Source organism: Papilio machaon, chromosome 3 (assembly GCF_912999745.1).
Source record: "Papilio machaon chromosome 3, ilPapMach1.1, whole genome shotgun sequence".
Classification (NCBI taxonomy): Eukaryota; Metazoa; Arthropoda; class Insecta; order Lepidoptera; family Papilionidae; genus Papilio; species Papilio machaon.
In genome coordinates, this window is record NC_059988.1 from 1,677,495 (window position 1) to 1,695,733 (window position 18,239).

At 32.6% G+C, this 18,239-nt stretch overlaps 3 protein-coding genes across 3 annotated transcripts; 1 reads left to right on the forward strand and 2 right to left on the reverse strand.

Annotated features, from left to right (window-relative positions):
* Positions 1–5,984: 5,984 nt before the first annotated feature.
* LOC106707807 lies at positions 5,985–12,755 on the reverse strand. Its single transcript, XM_014499244.2, has 3 exons — positions 12,632–12,755; positions 8,611–8,784; positions 5,985–6,276 (listed from the first exon to the last, which is right to left on the reverse strand). The coding sequence occupies exons 1-3, from the start codon at positions 12,696–12,698 to the stop codon at positions 6,191–6,193; spliced, it is 327 nt and encodes a 108-aa protein (XP_014354730.2). The 5' UTR covers positions 12,699–12,755; the 3' UTR covers positions 5,985–6,190.
* A 538-nt stretch (positions 12,756–13,293) lies between these two features.
* Positions 13,294–15,507, forward strand: LOC106707870. The gene is made up of 8 exons (XM_014499316.2): positions 13,294–13,388; positions 13,475–13,638; positions 13,711–13,877; positions 14,012–14,121; positions 14,297–14,432; positions 14,521–14,693; positions 15,089–15,127; positions 15,264–15,507. Exons 2-6 carry the CDS (start codon positions 13,475–13,477, stop codon positions 14,691–14,693), a joined length of 750 nt encoding a protein of 249 aa, XP_014354802.2. The 5' UTR covers positions 13,294–13,388; the 3' UTR covers positions 15,089–15,127; positions 15,264–15,507.
* LOC106707869 (probable ATP-dependent RNA helicase DDX23) lies at positions 15,413–18,021 on the reverse strand. The gene has a single exon (XM_014499315.2). The coding sequence runs from the start codon at positions 17,883–17,885 to the stop codon at positions 15,417–15,419; it is 2,469 nt and encodes an 822-aa protein (XP_014354801.2). The 5' UTR covers positions 17,886–18,021; the 3' UTR covers positions 15,413–15,416.
* Positions 18,022–18,239: the final 218 nt, after the last annotated feature.

An 18,239-nucleotide genomic window follows, 5' to 3' on the forward strand; every position in this document is an offset into this window, starting at 1 on the left:
GTTGCCATACTCAAAGTTTCTTGATGACTGGTTGTCAAAAACCTTTCTCATGCGTTTCGTTTCACGGTACAAATTGTCAAATTTATTGTTTCGCTACTCATTGCATTAATAAAAGAAATGGTAAAAATTTGTTTTACCTTTTACTTTATACGTCTTTTTTATTCTAAATTATTTAGGTAACGAGCACCTTACAGTTTCCACAGTCGAAACATGAGTTTCATTGTCGTCTCTCCTTATCTTTAAAAAAAGGAGAACCATACGATTGAAATAAACATTTCGGCAATATATTGCATGGTTGAAATTTTATATAACTACCTGTGATTTGAGGATAACACCATCTATTATTATGTTAACACTAGTTAAGTGTTCTTTTCCGAGATGTCTTATAATGTCACTATATTCCATTGTATTAATGGCAACAAATGTTAATAACTGCGTTCAACAACGACACAATATCTCGTCCATAACTCGAGGGGTAGGCAGAGATTACTGATTTCGGTTTGGCGCGGTGCTGGCACAGGAACAAAAAAGTTAACTTAAATAAATAATATAAATAAAACGACAGTACATGTTTTCTTATATTTATATATTTGTAACAAATCAAATACAAAAACTTCCAAATACATTTGCAATTTCAAAATATGTAGTTGTGAAGAGATACTATCATGTTGAAATATATACTTTTAATATTTTTATACAAAAAAATCTGCTTTCATAACCTCTTCCGATTATGTTTGTTTGGGATTTAATGTCACTTTTCCAAAATAACAAAATACTTTTTGAGTATTGAAGTTAAGCATATACCTACATAGGTACTTCGAGTTCAATTTAAACAATGCAAATAAACTTGCAATCAATAAAATATTAAGTAATTATAGATAAAAGAGGTTATAATTTACCTGAAAATTTTAATATTATCACATTTACCTTAAGCAATAATCAAAATTCACTGTAACTATAAATTACAAAGATTAATTTTAAACAATATAACATATCTACTCAGACACAAAAACTCTTTATCCTATTACAATAACAACAAAACTCATATTTCGTAAAAATCATGAGATCTAACAAATTATTACATAATATAGTTAACGACCCTAGCCAAATTCAGAGTAATGGGCGGATGTGTTCTTGTTCTGGTTTCGATCTTAACCTTCCGTCAGGGGAAAAGAGATAACTTGTATATGTGAATGTTTCGAACGAAAATATGTTGCGAACTCATCCTGTGAAAAACTATTGACGTGATACTTCTACTAAGATTTATTATCCGATTATCCGAGTTATGTCACTATGTTAATATACAAGTTTTGCGACATTCGAAACTCACACGTGCTATCCATTCTATCTCATTAGTTATTCAACGTATAAAGTTTACTTCAAACGATTAATGTAATTTGCACAGGTGGGCACAGTTAATCGAAAAGTTAACTTCGTTAATCGTTAATTCGTTAATTAAAAATTTAACTTCGTTAATCGTTAAAGCGTTAAATTCTCGAAAATTTAACGCAAGTTAAAGTTAATCGTTAACAGTTAACCATACCAAAATTATACATACTACTTTAACACTTATGGTGGCGACACTTGTTTAAAATATTAATTTGATTATTTTAATTATAAAAATTAATTTTTATTAGTATAAATTTTTTTTTTATTAATATGAAAATTAATTTTTAGTAATATAAAAATTAATAAAAATTAATCTTAATTCTATAAGACATTAGTATTGGAGACAAGTATGAATGCATTATAGTATATTTCATTACGAGTGCGGAAAGCCTGTCATCGCAAAGTGTTCCGACAAATGTCTACCCGACCCGAAGCGCAGCCGAAGGTGAGGGTTGAGTTGGCCCAGTTGACACAAGTTGTAATGACAGTTTCGCCCATGTACTAAACAACTATTTTTAATACAGTTGTGAAAAAATGAAGCAATTTAATTTAATAATAAAAACACAATAAACTCATCTAACTAAAATATTTGGAAAATGGCGCCAACCGTAAAAGAATACAGAGATTTTTTTTTGTTTTCTTCACCCATTCTGGGTAGGCAAGGGGAACTATGCCCAAACAGCGAAGTCTTCGGTAGATTATTTTTATTGATATGAAATGAAAATGAAATTTAATGAGATGAAATAAAATGAAACCAACCTAATTCATTGAATCAAATCATTAAATCTGATATTATAATAAATTAGGAGCTTCTTTTTAGAAATATTTGCATGAATCATAAAAACTTCGTGGTTGTTTTTTTCTTTTTAATAGACATTATTTTGACAGTTGGGAAAGAGAACGCACGAGTTTGGAAAAGCTAAAGAAAAAGCACGAGTAAAAAAGTGTTCTTAATACAGTTGCTCAAAAAGTGGCGTATTGCAGGGATGAAGAGCGTTCGGAATGTGGGCTATTACATATTCGTGCTTTTATAGACTCGTTATGAAATAAACTATTTCGAACCTTCTTTTGATTTTGTCCTGTTAGTCACGTCTTTCCCGGACGCTCTGATGCATCACACTTGCACGCGAACTTCACATATATCAATTATCAACTCGTTCGCTCACCATTCGAGTCGCTGACAGTCGCCCAACATAGTTGAACTTACGAGCGTGGCGTGGCGCTTAATATAAACAAAATGACAGCACGTCTCCAAGTTTCTAATTTAACGATTAACGGACTTTTATTAACGGAAGTTGATTTTAACGGAAGTTAACAAAAGCGTTAACACTTTTTGAAGTTAACTTAAAAGTTAATCCGTTAAGCAAAATGTTAACTTCGTTAATTAACGATTAACGGATTAACGAGTTAATGCCCAGCTCTGGTAATTTGGAACAAAATATTTTTTTATGTCATATATATAAGACTGGAAATTAGGTTGTTTGTCATATATAGTAATTAGAAAATAAGGATGTTTAAAAAATTATATTCACTTTCAGGCCTTTCGTACACAATGCAACGCAAATCGTCGAAACACGACGATTTTAGTCACTAAGCGATTTATGCAATACAATGCCATAGAGTTTCGTACATAGGCACGCATCGCTGACATTTTGTTGACTTTGCTCACCGTGATTTTCAAGATGGCGGAGCAAGTTAACATGTACTAACTGAAAAGACGACGTGCATCGACGATTCAACTTTGCAAGTACGGAGCGTGAGCAACCAGATACTCGCGACGTAAGGATACTATATTAGTTTCGAAGGTTTACGTTGCCTTGTGCACAAAGGGGCTAAATCAACAATTGAGACATTATTTTACAATGACAGAACTACTTTGCTAAACGCTTCATTATTATAGATATGTACAGTTTAGTAGATTAAAAGCTAATTTTTTTCTAAACCGTTATATAAAGGTATAAAAATTAATTCACGCAATTATTTTAAACCTGTACCTATCCTTGTTCCAATTTCTCTAAATGGACTCACATCTAATTTCAAAATTCCTACGTAGCTTTAATGCTATATACAATTATATAATGGTTCTTAAGTCAGTTCATTTGAAATAATTAAAATGAATAGAATAAAGAATCTTGAAAAAAATCGAATTAAGTGGACGCTATGGTGAAAACATTCACTTAACATGGATTTGTCTATGGTCGAAATAATTCACACAGATAAGTAAGAATTTTAATTTACTAACAAAATCTATATTCGACTTTACTAATGTACGTTGGATTTCCACATTTAATAATAATTCACGTAAATTGACGTAAATCATTAAGTCCTTAAAAATACTCCCAGACTACAGCAGACTCCTCATAAAGCACGTTATCGGTTTTCCTTTCACCCACGCTAAGTATATAAATGTATTATTGTTATAAATTCCTTTTATATAAGAGGACTTGCAAAAATTTTATGAACAACATAACTCCCAAATCTGGTAAGAATACAGTTAGTAGCTATTTATTTTTCAATTATTGTATCTTCTTAGCACTAAATTGAAGGTATATTATAAATATTTACGTGTGTTATTGATAATTGACATGTTTTTTGTCTCGTTTTATAAGTGCAAATAAGCGTTAAACCACTAAATAGCATTTAAAGTTTATCATTGAATCAACGTTAGTATATTGGTATAAATATTATGCACGACTCACAATGCATCATTGTTGCATGTAACATTGTTCTACATTTAATGGGGAGAAAAACTACCTTTTGCACACTATAGATGTCAGCATAATCGAGAGTGAAACATTATTATTTATCAAAAATAATGAGAGGGATATGTTTTAAATAGAAAGTGTGTTCTCATATACCAATAGTATGTACCGCAAACAAATTTTATTTTATACACAAAGTAATCTGTGAACTGTAGCTATAAGCAACTAGTTCCGTCAAATTTCACGCAAAATAATTTCACATACAACATAAATTATTTACAACAAAAAATTTAACACATTTTTTAAATTGCTAGAATCAGTTATAAAAATTCAACTGATAACAGTCCATGATGGCGTCACCTACTAAAAGCTTTTCTCCCCATTCCCTTATGGTCAATTTGACCATATAGCTCTCGAAATCTCAAGGTACAATCTCCCAACATTTTGATAAGCATTTGTAGCTTTGTATAAATTTAAAAATGTAGCACCAAGGCTATGGATGGGGGGATGAAGATTTAGGGTATTTATCAAACCGTATTGTGCATGATTTTAGACAAAATCACACAAATATTCTAAATGTATTGTACTAAATAATGAATAGATTATTTTTAAATTGTTTAAACTTTCGTGAGACATCATAATCTATTAATTAAGAAACGGCTTAACTCACCGTCACCGGACGATCAAACGTGAGTTAAGCCGTTTCTTAATTAATAGATTATTTTTATTTATATGAAATATTTTTTTTACTGTATTCCAGGAGGTACAATTAACATTAAAGTAAAATTATATTTTCTTAAATTTATTATTTTACTATAATAACCGATAGTCTGTAAAAAAAGTTATTAAAGTATTAGAAAAGTACTATTAAAATATAAATAGTCCAAGTAGTTTCTGCTGACATTCTAAGCTAAAACTAAATGTTTAATGCGACTAAGAGAGGTGCTGCTATAGAGGTTAGTTGTCAGAAAAATGTGTGCTATCGTATCGTATATATAAAAAAGAGATCAAATAGCATAAGAAATTAAATATTTGCTAATTATTATGTTTTCTTATAATTACAAAGGTTGCAAATTACTAAAGTAACTGTATGGGATTTAAGCCAATGGAGTACAAAACAAGTATTGTTAAATATATTACAAGTCAGTTCCAACTTTGGTCAAAAAACTTTTAAGCGATTTATTTTTAGGTTGTCAATACATGTTTCAAATTGTATTTTAACATGATATTGTAACAGTCAAGTTCTTTTATTCGTAGCTGTACAAAAATATGTCATCCGCCATTATTTGACGGCGGCCATATTAGATTTTTCATAGTGTTCTGTACTTTTCCAATCAAGCCCTTTTATCAGCTAATTAGCTGTCATTGTTAACAGTAATAAAAAAGTAGATGAAATAATTATGACAATTTTTTACACAGCTATTTAATATAGCCTAAAACTATAGGAAAATATAATTAAACAATAACATTACATAACAAAGATTCGATGTATTTAGCCAAGGAGTCTCGTAGAGTTATACAAAAGACGTAGAACACAAACATTTCGTACACACTCACAACCAAGGTAAAACAATTGCTTCGATGCTTTGCATATCACTATTTTCTAAATTAATAGCCTCGTCAGTTATTAAAAAAAAATATTCTTGACGCTCAAACAAACAACACAGTTGACAATAGAGCACATAAAAAGTTTTTATCACTAAATAGCATCTTTAAAGGTATAATTTAATCAATTTAATGTGACAATGTAGTACTATTTAATGCTTTACTTTGTGTTATTGGCAGCAGAATATATAAATGTTTCCGAAAGTAACCGAAAAGAAGTTTTAAAAACTTACATAGCATAGACAAAAATTATTACTTTTTTTTTTCAAAAAATGTCAAAATCATTTTAAAGAACTTCTGTATGTAATTATTTAGTACAAATTAAATTACACATAGCCTTTACAAACTATCATTAGAGCTATATTTGTACACTATACCTTCCTACAAAAAGGTGGGCCTACACTATATTCAGTGCTTAGGGTTTCTATTTACCTTTTTGAGATTACTTTAACTTTGGGCAAGTCCAGTGGTCAGCGACCATATTGCGAGGCAGCTCAACTGCAATTACTTTTACTTGCTGGATCCTCTTTGGACGCTTCGAGATCATTCTTCGATGTGCTCGGCTGCGGGTGTTCTGGATCTGGAAAAAATAAAATTTGCAATAAAATAATACAATCTACGTCCATCTTATTACGTTGGCATCTTTTTATCTTTAATCTCTTTGTAAACGTAAATGTTTTTTGTACAGCTATATCGATAGTAAAAACTGTTTTACTATCGATATAGCTGTACAAAAAACATTGTAATTCTGTATTACTTAATTTTCAACCGACTCGTACTGGGCCAACGTGGTTCACTATGGCCTTGTCACCCCTAACTTAGGGTAGGCTCCGAGTCCCTCAGTGGGGACGTATAGTGAGCTGATGGTGATATTAAAAAAAACAGGCGTTACAGTTATAGATAATTAGATTGGTCATGCTACACTGTACCTTCTTATGTTGTACAATGTCAAGATTTATTGAACGTTGACTTCAAAATAATCTCACGATTTCATTAAAGACAAAACATATTCGTCAACATTAGGCCATGTGCGCAAGTTGTTTGTCTCAACGTTGACCGATAAGCTGCAGATTAGTGCGGTGACGCAAGACGAGATGATCGCGCTCGTTTTACGTCGCTAAATGTTATTTCAGTATCAGCTATTTACGTACATATCGAGATATACGAAACGCGTCCCTACATCGATGTCTTAAACATTTGGTATGTTTCAAACATGATTTTGCAAAGAGATGACAAATAAGTCATATTTATCATATATCATTCATATCTATCTATTATATTCTTCAGTTATATTATAAAATTAATAAGATAGAAAAAACCAGAAGTTTGGTATATACTTTGCTTAGTTAATTAATTTAATTTAATAATTGGGTCGTTCTGTGTGATTTTCACTAGGAAGTTCGACAATTACGTGAAAAAAACCTAATGTAGTGAAAAGAAGTTGATTTGACATGCCTTGCATACTTTATATACCTTCCCTACTATTATATCCACTTAGAAATATCGTAAACACATTTATGCACACTATATTAAAAAGTTAGGGTCATACAGATTAGATAAAGCATTTAATTAAAATTATTTGCAAGGATGTTATGCGTCGTTATTTTTAATGAACCGACAATTCAAAAAAGTCGTTAATCTTCATGCCTATTTATACGTTTAATTCACTATTAAACGTATAAAAATATCAACAAGAAACATATCCCATCTATCAATTAGGGTAAAAGTTATAAAAAATATCAATGCTACGCTATGAAAAGAAATGTGAAAAAAAAATGTAACACCCTAACTGTGTAAACATTGTGTAGCGACACACACGGTCGATTTGATTGGACTCATTATGTATCTCATAGGAACTATTGACCTGATTAAGCCACGTAAATAAGGGCTCATTTTACTCAAACAAGCCGCTTTGGAGTCAGTATATAACAGAGTTAACGATGCCACAATCAATTTGCAGTGATATATTATGTTCCCATTACAAACCCAATTATGTATCTCTATATGAACTGAATAAGTAATGTTAAGGAAGTGGAAATCCATTTAATTAAATCTATTAAATTAAAATCTCAAGTTAAACATCATATTTTGTAAAGAACTATATTTACTTCGACTATTAGGTTAGTCTAATTCTAGAAAATTCACGTGACACACTACGTCAGAAGGGAGCTCAATTTGTCACGTCATTCAAGCACGCGTTCGTCGCGGTACGATGGATAAAGTCGGTTTTGTTAATTGCCGACCGACCCTAATCGTTCAAACAAATTGTGTGACACCAACACAGTAAATAGCCTACTTCTTACTCCAGTATTTTTGTACTAAACTTAACGAATAAAAGCTGACTAGTATAGTATTATTAAAACTGAGATTTCGCCGAAATAGCGAAGCGACCGCTGCCTTTAGGAATCCGCAGTTGCAGATGCGTTGCCTACATTTAATGGATGGAGGTAGAGACGAACAGAAAGTGAATTGTTCCATCAAATCAACTTCCCCTTCCCATACTTTCTATACAAGATAAGCATGGGAAATTAGGCTTCCGGCACGCACACTTATCAGACGAAAAACGGAATCACTTCGACTTGTACCGGGCGTGCTGGCCCATTCGTTAAACAGATGTTGTCTACCACTATTGAAGCAATCGTATTTTAATACATTTTGCGCTTATGCGTTTAAAATGTTTCATCGCATAAGTTGTTGACATTTTTTCGGCTTATAAGTGGATGACCTAGAGAGGATGACGTATTTCACCAGCTGTTGAAAATGACCGTGGTTTGACAACAAGAAATACATTTGTTTTAATTTTTTTTTTAAAACCACTAACAAAATCAATAATGTGTACGTTTTCATTTGATACTCATGGCTTTTGTACAATTTTTAATTATGTTAATAAACTTTGTGCCAAAAATTGCAATACCAGTAGTGGCCAGCTGTTGCAACCGGGAGGGCAGGTCCGCCGTCGTCATCTCGGCGCCCTGGGGGTGCAATATATCAGGCATGGCGTTTCTCCGGCCCGTCCTGCCTGTCTCCAAGAACTCGCGAGGCACCTCCTCACTGTTCCTGTCCTGCATTATTGCCATCATTCTCAGCACTGGAATGTCATAAAAATCATAATTAACATATAAAACAAACATAGTTGGTGGTGATAGCCTTATCGTGATCAATAGAGTCGTTAAACAATTATCTATTTTATCTATGATATTGAATTATTAATCTATGATCACTTCCACTTTTCGCGCCATTATGATATTGACAGATATAAGAGTATTGTTTTGTTTACAAATTACAAATAACGGTAAAAACGATATTGGTTAGTTTCTTTACCTGAATATGAATCTAAAGTTAAAAAGTAAAAAAATGTTAATCGTTCATTGAGCATTTAGGTCAACAAACGCATTTCACTGCAATTATCACGTAATTTTTTTTTATTTTGTCTATTATCTATAAAACCTTTTTTATATTTCCTTCATAACAACGTTCCAAATGATTTCGATTGCAACATAATTTTCTATTTGCTCAAATTGATAGCAATAAGTGGATACTAACAGAGGTAATAACTAACTCTAAAACACACAATCATCAGTTAGCTTTTGGCTCTACTAATTGTACGTTCTATTTCTAAAGAGTATAATGTTAATACGTGTGTCCACTTTTACGAAATTCATTAGGTTCGGTGATGATAGACCGCACAATATACCAAGCCATACATTATCTTTAATTACTGGGTCACGTCCATTTTACGTCATCAGCGTTGCCTTGACACAACCAACGAATATGCATTACTTAAATGTTTTTGTACAGAACATTTTTTTTGTCATAAAAACAATAATTAATGAAGAAAAGGACTCGAAAGACAAATCTTTTATTTAGAACATAATTTAAAATAGATATAGATAGCTCTAAAAATTTTCACATCTCGATGACAAGTGTTTACGTATACGTGTATACGTTACAAAAGTTAAGGCTGTTTTTATATAGTTTGATGTGTTTAAGACCGATAGCTGTATATACTTCTAGTAAATCGATAGAATGACGATATTTGCCGTTTAATAAAAATATAATATACCTTTTCTATACTAGTTAAGTGTTTATAATAATATAAAGTATAAAGTAATCATATCAGACGTCTTCATTTCTATGACACCTTTGTAAGATAGACAGTGTTATCGTTGTGTAATTAATGAAAGGAGTACTGAATGATTGTATGTACAGAATAACAATAATTATAAACGAGATAGTTTTATCCGCAGGGGAGCCGTAAAAATACGCTCAGTACGTACGTAGGGGCACATTCATTACTATAGTGGCTGACTAACAATATACCTTTTACTGAGATTAAAATATATCTACAAGAATATTTCTCTAATAATTTTAGTAATGGATTCGTAATCTCTCGATAATAAATAGTAAAGTATAGTCTAGTAAAATTTAAGACAAAAAAGTGATGATATTTTTTTGTCTAGTTACGAAAGAATGCACTGCAACTAGAAATAAACCTTTATGCTCGCCGTCCAGATAGTTAGACAAAGTATAAAGGGAAATGGATACTTTTAAATGGGGTGAACAGACACAAAACTAGAAACATTTTACACCATGATATTGAATAATTTTTCATTAGTAAATTAACTTTTCTTTATATCAAAATGTGGCAAATTTTAGATATTGTTTTTAAACTTATACACGATAAAAATCGTATTAAATTGCTACATTCCCTAATAAGCAAAAGAAAAATGTAATCCAGAGTTTCATAGGTTATTGCAGAATATTTGGTCAGGGTTACAATATTCCACTGTATGATAGCCCACCAACTGTCCTGCACGGAGAATTTTGTCTCATGATTAGGGGTGGCGACATCTTCTGGTTGGTCTTTTTTTAACGCCCAGTGTTTGGTTTAGCAGCCCTACTGATAATGCAAGGAATGCATGGAACATAAAATTTTACTAACACAAATTATGGCGTTTTGCCAAGAGTCCTATTTAGCAAAGGACTCATTACGTCTACAATCATTGTTATGTTAATGTGCGCTTCAAAGAGTTTCCTTTCAAATCTGATTATAATTGCCTCACAATGAAGCTGTGACGCAAAACGTTCCTCTTATGTTCACACAATCAATGTAACAAAATTGTAGTATGTTAGGTAATTATTCTCTGTGCAAATAATTACAAAAGACACCAAAGGAAATACCCGCACACTGTCTCAAATAATAAAAACAGTGAATATTGTAAGTATGCATTGGATATGAGAACATATCCACCTCTCATGCAAGAGGATTGGCACAGTATAGTAAAAAAATAAGTGCTAAATCTTACTAATATTATAAATGTGAATGTTTAGATGGATGGGTGGATGTTTATTAGAAGGTATCATTGGAATACCTCAATGGATCTTGATGAAATTTTGCACAGATTCAGAACATAATCTGGAAGAATACATAAGCTACTTATTATGTCATTTTTAATATCGCGGGAACGTAGTGGCAACAGCTAGTGTGACAATATTAATGGAAATGATTGATTTTATTTTTTGTCAGTATTTTAACAGTGAAAACTGAGTAAAAAAAAGAACAGAAATAGATAACATTGAAGGTCAAATACAAGACAAATAAGATACACTAGTATGGCTACAAAAAAATACCACAAGGTGATAATATTATAAACTTCAACTAAATTGTATGGACAAAGAACGCATATTTTTTTGAAAACTAATATCTATTTAAGTGACAAACACATCCTGAATTTAGTTGGGTAAACAACACTAAAATTATATACACTAATATTTTTTTATTAATATTACATGCATATTATTTGCTAAAACCAATAGATTCCAAATGATACCTACTTTCAAAGTTTCTGTTACATGCCTTAACATTAAGATGTTTGTAATCAATATGAACTTCACAATAATTTACAGAAAATTGTTGTAAAATTGCAACTTCTAGAAAAATATAGGTAAAAAAGCAAGAAATTTAATAAAAGCCCATAACAAAAAGAGTGATAAAAAAATCTATTCAATCAAAATATTCAAGCAGTGCAAAAATATAATTCAGTTATCAATTTTAAGACTTATAATGATTTATTAGTTTGATTTATGAATTTTCTCAATTATATTAAAATTATAGTGCAAATATAAAGTAAACATAATTGACCAAAACAAGAAATAAATGTAATGTCAATAAATAAAAGAATGTGTACCATTTCATTCCTAAGTTCCTCAGCCATTTGGTATTGTGGATCCTTAAAGGTGGAGTTAAGTGTTCATCACTCTAAACATCATGCACCTTACATCCTGGATCAATGCAAGTTATTTGTTAGTAAATCACACACTCTCGTTAGAATGCAACTATAACTGTAATAAGTGCTCATTTGAAGGCTCCATATAATATTGCACATAATGTAAAACATTTGACAGTAGACAATGATGTGATGGATTGTGTGAAGGTGACATTACCTAGAAGGAAAACAACTACAATGATGAAAGAGAAAATGATTTTGAAAACAGAAATTTGTTGTACCAACCCAAAATAGAGTAGTTGAAGGGAAGGTATCCATATTTGTCATGTCATCAATGAAATGGGGATTTACAAAAGTTAAGCAACAGTTTTGTTAGCAGTTTTCTTTTGATTGGTCACTAACAGCGTAGACTCTGAACCATATCTTTGATACTTTATTGGATGTAATACTTTCAAATTACCCCTTTGTACATAGGACTTCACATGCACAAATATAGATTTCATGTTAGTTATGGTAAGGTCATAAAAATAGATCGATGGAAATGGTGTTTACTTTAAGTTTTACTGAATTTCTAGTAAAATGGAAAATGGAACCTTCGTAATGAGTTTGAACAGAAGCAAACTAAACTAAAGATAGGTCTTCAAGCAATTCGTTTCCCGCGCTCTGTGCCGACTGCGGCGAAGCACCATCATGCGGGCCTTCGCTTACCTGACCGACTCTTCATACGATGAGCTCTCAGGCGCTTAGGTACACGACCAGCGCGCACTCCGGACATTTTTAATATAACTCGGTTACAAAGGCAATTAAAAAGAAATATTAATAATTTTAACACCAATTACCGTTTTAAATTAATATAACACGTTTGATTTTTCGATATCGTACTCACAATCACGTTATTTTCATCCGTTTCACTATAGATGTAATTTCACTTTTAGATGGATAATATTTACAATGTGAAACGTCGTTGCACCGAATTTAATAACAAAGAAAATTTATTTATATTACAATGATCGTGCAAGAAAATTACAGTTTCAGGAGAAAGGACATTTATTATCCAAATCCAAAGGAAAATAGTGTCAGATGAGGCGAACTATCTAAAATCTAGACAGGACAAAGAGAGAGAATTTAAAATGAAATGGAGAAATGACATGGATGGATGTGTTACCATTACCAGAAAAGTAATTTGGTTGTCAAACATTTCATTCAAATACAACATTCATTAATTCATTGTTACCGTGTTTCTTACCGATCATGACTTTAAATTTTGTTTTTATATCTACTGAGATCATTTCAAATGCTTATAGGTAATAAATTTGATGTGGATGTAGTTTTTATTACTACTCTTTTTTGTTATGTAACTGTAGAACTGTATGTAAATTTGACAGGTGTCAAGCCAACCAGCTGATTGAGCGAACTTGTCCTTGTTGTATTATATTTTATGTAATTTTTAATAATTACATTCAAGGTACCGGACATTTATACCAATAAGTTTGTTGTACATTTCATATTTTGTTCATTTCAAATACCTAAAACCAAACACTTTTTTGGAAGATGCTGAGGAAAGTGGCGATAGGGACTGCTGGAGTGATCGCTCTTGTACCGACGGTCAGTGCCGCGACTCCTGTGCAAGAAAAACCCGGAGAGCCATTAAAGCCGCCACCAATGAGACCATCTGACCTTCCAATATATGAAGCGCCACATGCCGAATACGGAGAGTATGTATTTTCAGTATTATAACGTAATAAACAATTTTATAAACGGCAAGTAATATTATCTTTCTCTTACAGATATATTCGGTCATTATCAGAGTCAAATAAGAACAGCTACTTAAGATCAGTGCTACAGCCACCAGTTCGTGCTGTGCGAGAGACAGCAGAAATAGGAATTGCTCATACCGAATCTCTCTTGCATACAGTACAAGATAATTATCACGAATTAAGGGACCGAACTGATTGTAAGTATTTTTATATCTTAATAAATTAAGCATTTACCAATTACATACATTAAAAACTGTCAAAATTTACAAAGATTTTATCTCTAGAGAATTTGCATTACTTATTCTTACTTAACAGTGTTCTTAATTTTCAGGGATTGTAAAATATTTAAGAGAGGAAGATAACAAGGACATAAGGTATGGGGCTGTTGTAATGGGTGGCTTAACAGGATTTATATTTGGACTTAGGGGAGGTTTTATTAGAGTGAGTTATCATTTTTTTATTCTAATAATGATGTTTAAAACAGAATCTGAAGTTGTAGTCTAACATATTCTAAACCTGTCAACATTCTAGTCAATTGTTTATTTATTCTTTTATTTTATTCAGAAATGAAGATAAAAATATGTTATGAATAAACAATTTTATTTTCTTATTTCAGAGGGTATTTTATGCTGGTATTGGCACAACAGCAATGGGAGCAATCTGTTTCCCTGAAGAGACAAAGGATTTAGCTAAGAATAATGGAGCCTTAGCCAAACAATATATCAATATTGCTTACAACTTCCTTTATGGTGGTTAGTATTTTTATTGACTAATTAAAAAAATTAGTTAGAATACTGTATATTAATTTATTAATGTTTAATTCATCAATTTAATCACCAGTGAAACCAGGAGACCCACAACTGGAAGTGAAATTCCCAGACTTATTATTGCCCAAGAATTTTTCTGAATTTGTTGACTTAACAGTTTCATTAGCTGTGTCAGCCAAACAGGCCATTATGCCACCTCCTTTGAAGGATGTGGTTGATGATAAACCATCAGAAAGTAAAGAATAGGTATAAACTGGAACAGTTAGCTGAGAGCATGGTTTCTAAACTTCACTCTGCTTATTTCCCGTTGCTTTCTGTTGAAATTGTAATAGTCATGCCATGTTTATAACATCCATATTTTTTTTCTGCTTATGATTTTTAAAAAGTTCTTGTTCATTAATAAATCCTAACTAATTATTTCCACATTCCCACAACCCAAAGCGCTCATATCTCACGTTTTGGATGTTCTATTTTATGCTTTTGCTTATCTACTCTATTACATAGCTTAATGTTGCTTACTTTTTTGTTTTGCTTGTATCTGTATTGTTATAGCCTTTTTTAATATATGTTATTTCAAGCTTTTAAGCTATATATTATTATTTTTTATTTTTGGTAATTTATAACAAATCAAGTTTTTTCAGATTTCCGTGAAAATAAAGTAGAAAATGGAAGTATGTAAAGTGAGTATAGATCATACGTTTACATTATCAAAATGATGACACAAAAGTACTTGAAAATTTGCAAATTTTAGTCGCCATAACAAAGAAATTTGCTAATATATACTTTTCTCTTAAATAACTATATTTTTTTTTTCAGAAATTGAGAAGAATTAAAACAATGTGATGTCCACAACACTACTTATATTATTTATTCCTGTGTATTGAAATGAAATACAAAGTTTGTTGTACAAAGCCAGTTGTAATTATACAATTCAGTTTCAAAGAGCATTAATTAAATTATGAATACAACTTATGCGAAAATCATTTCCTCCCGTCGCTTTTTAGTGACAACAGTCCCTGGTTTGTGTTGAGCCTCTGGATGGTTCATTAATTCAGGAGGACAAGTGGAAACCGAGCTGGAGAGCAACACTTGCTTTAGGTCATAGAACACAGCAGAGTCTTCCTTAGTCACGAAAGATATCGCTTTACCAGTTTTGCCGGCACGTCCTGTACGACCGATACGATGTGTATAATCTTCAATACTTTTTGCCATATCATAGTTAATTACTATACTGACGTCTTTAATATCAATACCTCGACCAGCAACATCTGTTGCCACCAGTATGTCTTTGGAACCATTTTTAAGACTAGCCAATGCAAAGTCACGCTGTTCTTGGCCTTTACCACCATGCAATGTACAGGCGTTGAATCCCAGCTTTTCGAGGCCTTTTGCAAGAACATCGGCACCTTTTTTCTGGTTAACGAATATTATGATTGGCGGTTCGACTCCGCGCTGTAGTATTTCTGTTAATTTCCTACGCTTCTCACTCTCGCCGATCATGAATACTACCTGCTCAGTTCTGTCAACTGGCTTGCCTACTGATCCAATGTAAACAATTGCTGGTCTCCTCAAATAACTCCTTGCTAAACGTTCTACTGCTGGAGGCATAGTTGCTGTGAACATCACAGTTTGTCTATACTTCTTTTTCGTGTTATAATTTGCCAGTAGAACTGCAGCATCCTCAGCTGCATCTGTATCGGGCTTGATATTAGACACAGGCATATATTCTAAGATCTTTTGCACATCTGGCTCAAAACCCATGTCAATCATACGATCGGCTTCATCAAGAACAACGTAAGTGCAACGGTTTAGAACTAAGTACCTATTCTCTAATACATCAATTAAACGACCTGGTGTGGCTATTACAATTTCGCAACCCAATCTAAGTTTGAAACCTTGTTCCTCTCGGGATAAACCACCCACAACCACCACTGATGTAATACCAAGTGGGATGCCAAATTTGTTTGTCTCTTCTTCAATCTGTTGAGCCAACTCACGAGTTGGAGCTAAAATAATGGCATAAGGTCCTTGATCAGCATCTTCCATTCGCTCACTTTTTGGTAAAGATTGTATCCAAGTGAGAAGGGGTATAAGGAACGCAAGTGTTTTTCCAGAACCTGTTTCAGCAACACCAATGATATCACGGTTTTGTAATCCGATAGGGATAGCTTGTCTCTGAATAGGTGTAGGACTTTTGTATCCAACTTTATTAATAATTTCCATTATATCTTGATGGAAGCCTGCTTCCTTCCAAGACCGTATAGGATTAGGAATTTTGCCACCTTTAATAGTTATGTTATAATCCTCCCTGAATATGCGCCAATCTCTCTCTGTCATTTCATCGTGATCTTTTTCAGACCAGTGCCTGTCATCCCACTTCTGTTTGTCTTCTTTCTTTTTAACCTTCTTTAATCTCAACTTTTCTTGTTCCTTCTCTAATTCAGTTCTGCGTTTCTCCAACAGGTTTCCATAGAACTTACTATGATCTTTTTTCTGTGCTTTAATATCAATTCCTGCAATATGTCCACGCCCAAAAAATTGCACTTGATGTCTTTCTTTATACAAAACATTGTAATCATTTGAAGTGTCCTCTGAAGCATCCCAGTCAAAAACAAATTTTCTGTCATTAAGCCTTCGAACTCTGCGCTTCTTTTTTACTATGCCTAAGTAGCGTGCCTTGATAGCTTCTTCTTCTCTTTCCTTATCTTTATTTTTGGATACATCATCATTTTTATCTTTTTTGTCATCTCTTCTATCAGATGCATTTTTTCTATCCTCATATTTACGTTCTCTTTCCCTCTCACGTTCTTTTTCTCTTTCCTCCCTATACTTCCTATCCTCCTCCCTTCTGGAAGGCACCGAGGGCCCAGTGAGATCAATCGTAGTAATGGTAGGTCTTTCGACATTGGCTTTCATAGCCTCCACTTGTTCATGTCTCCTTTGCAGTGCTAAAGCAGCTCTCTGCTCTTTTGTTAGAAAAACAGGTTTACTTCTAGCCTCCTCTTCTGCTTTCTTTTTAGCAAGCAGTTCTTCCAGAGATAATGGTTCCTTTTTTACAGGTTTTGGTTCTTCTTCTACAACCTCAGGCTTATCTTCGCTATGTTTTTTATCGTCATCTTTCTTATCCTTGACTTTATCATCGTATCGCTTTTCCTTTTCATTTTTTTCTTTTCCATCACGTTTCTTTGGACTTCGAGACCGCCCGCGTTCTCGACGCGATGGACTTTTTGAACGATCACGGTCTTTACGAGGACTTCTGGAACGATCTCTTTCCTTCCTCTGAGGGCTACGAGATCTATCTCGCTCTTTCCGTGGACTTCTTGATCTTTCTCGGCGTTTGGTTTTGTCCCGGTAAGATTCACGATCGTCGTGACGATCTCTTTCTCGTCTTTCTCTAGAGCGTGATCGCCTCCGCTCTGGACTTCTATCCCGTGCCATAATTAATTACATAAAATATGTATTTTTACATAAGTAATATAAAAAGTGTGAAAGTAATTTATTTTATGAAATACGTAGAATCAGAATCACAACAATATGATTTAACAGCGACAGATGACTGCAAGATACAAGATTAAATAAATTTGAATTCAGTACGGACCAGTTTGATTTTACATCAATCTTTTTTCTAACTCTTTGTTGAGCTGTTAGAGTAAAGTTTTTATTATTTAAAAACTATGAATAATATGTTAAAACTACTAAATAAACTATATACTTTACCAAACTAAAAATAAAACGCTGTAGAATATGGTCGGAAGACGATAGCCTGCGCCATTGGCGAAAAAAAAAAAAACG

Bases quoted from the DNA above. Each gene is read 5' to 3' on its own strand.
- LOC106707870 (XM_014499316.2), top strand. From the start codon at position 13,475: ATGCTGAGGAAAGTGGCGATAGGGACTGCTGGAGTGATCGCTCTTGTA. The intron at 14,122-14,296 runs GTGAGTTATCAT...TTCTTATTTCAG, and splicing joins TTAGGGGAGGTTTTATTAGA to AGGGTATTTTATGCTGGTAT. The intron at 14,433-14,520 runs GTTAGTATTTTT...TTTAATCACCAG, and splicing joins TTACAACTTCCTTTATGGTG to TGAAACCAGGAGACCCACAA.
- LOC106707869 (XM_014499315.2), bottom strand. From the start codon at position 17,885: ATGGCACGGGATAGAAGTCCAGAGCGGAGGCGATCACGCTCTAGAGAA.
- LOC106707807 (XM_014499244.2), bottom strand. From the start codon at position 12,698: ATGTCCGGAGTGCGCGCTGGTCGTGTACCTAAGCGCCTGAGAGCTCAT. The intron at 8,785-12,631 runs GTAAGCGAAGGC...ATGACATTCCAG, and splicing joins TCGTATGAAGAGTCGGTCAG to TGCTGAGAATGATGGCAATA. The intron at 6,277-8,610 runs GTATTGCAATTT...TATTTTTTCCAG, and splicing joins GCAACAGCTGGCCACTACTG to ATCCAGAACACCCGCAGCCG.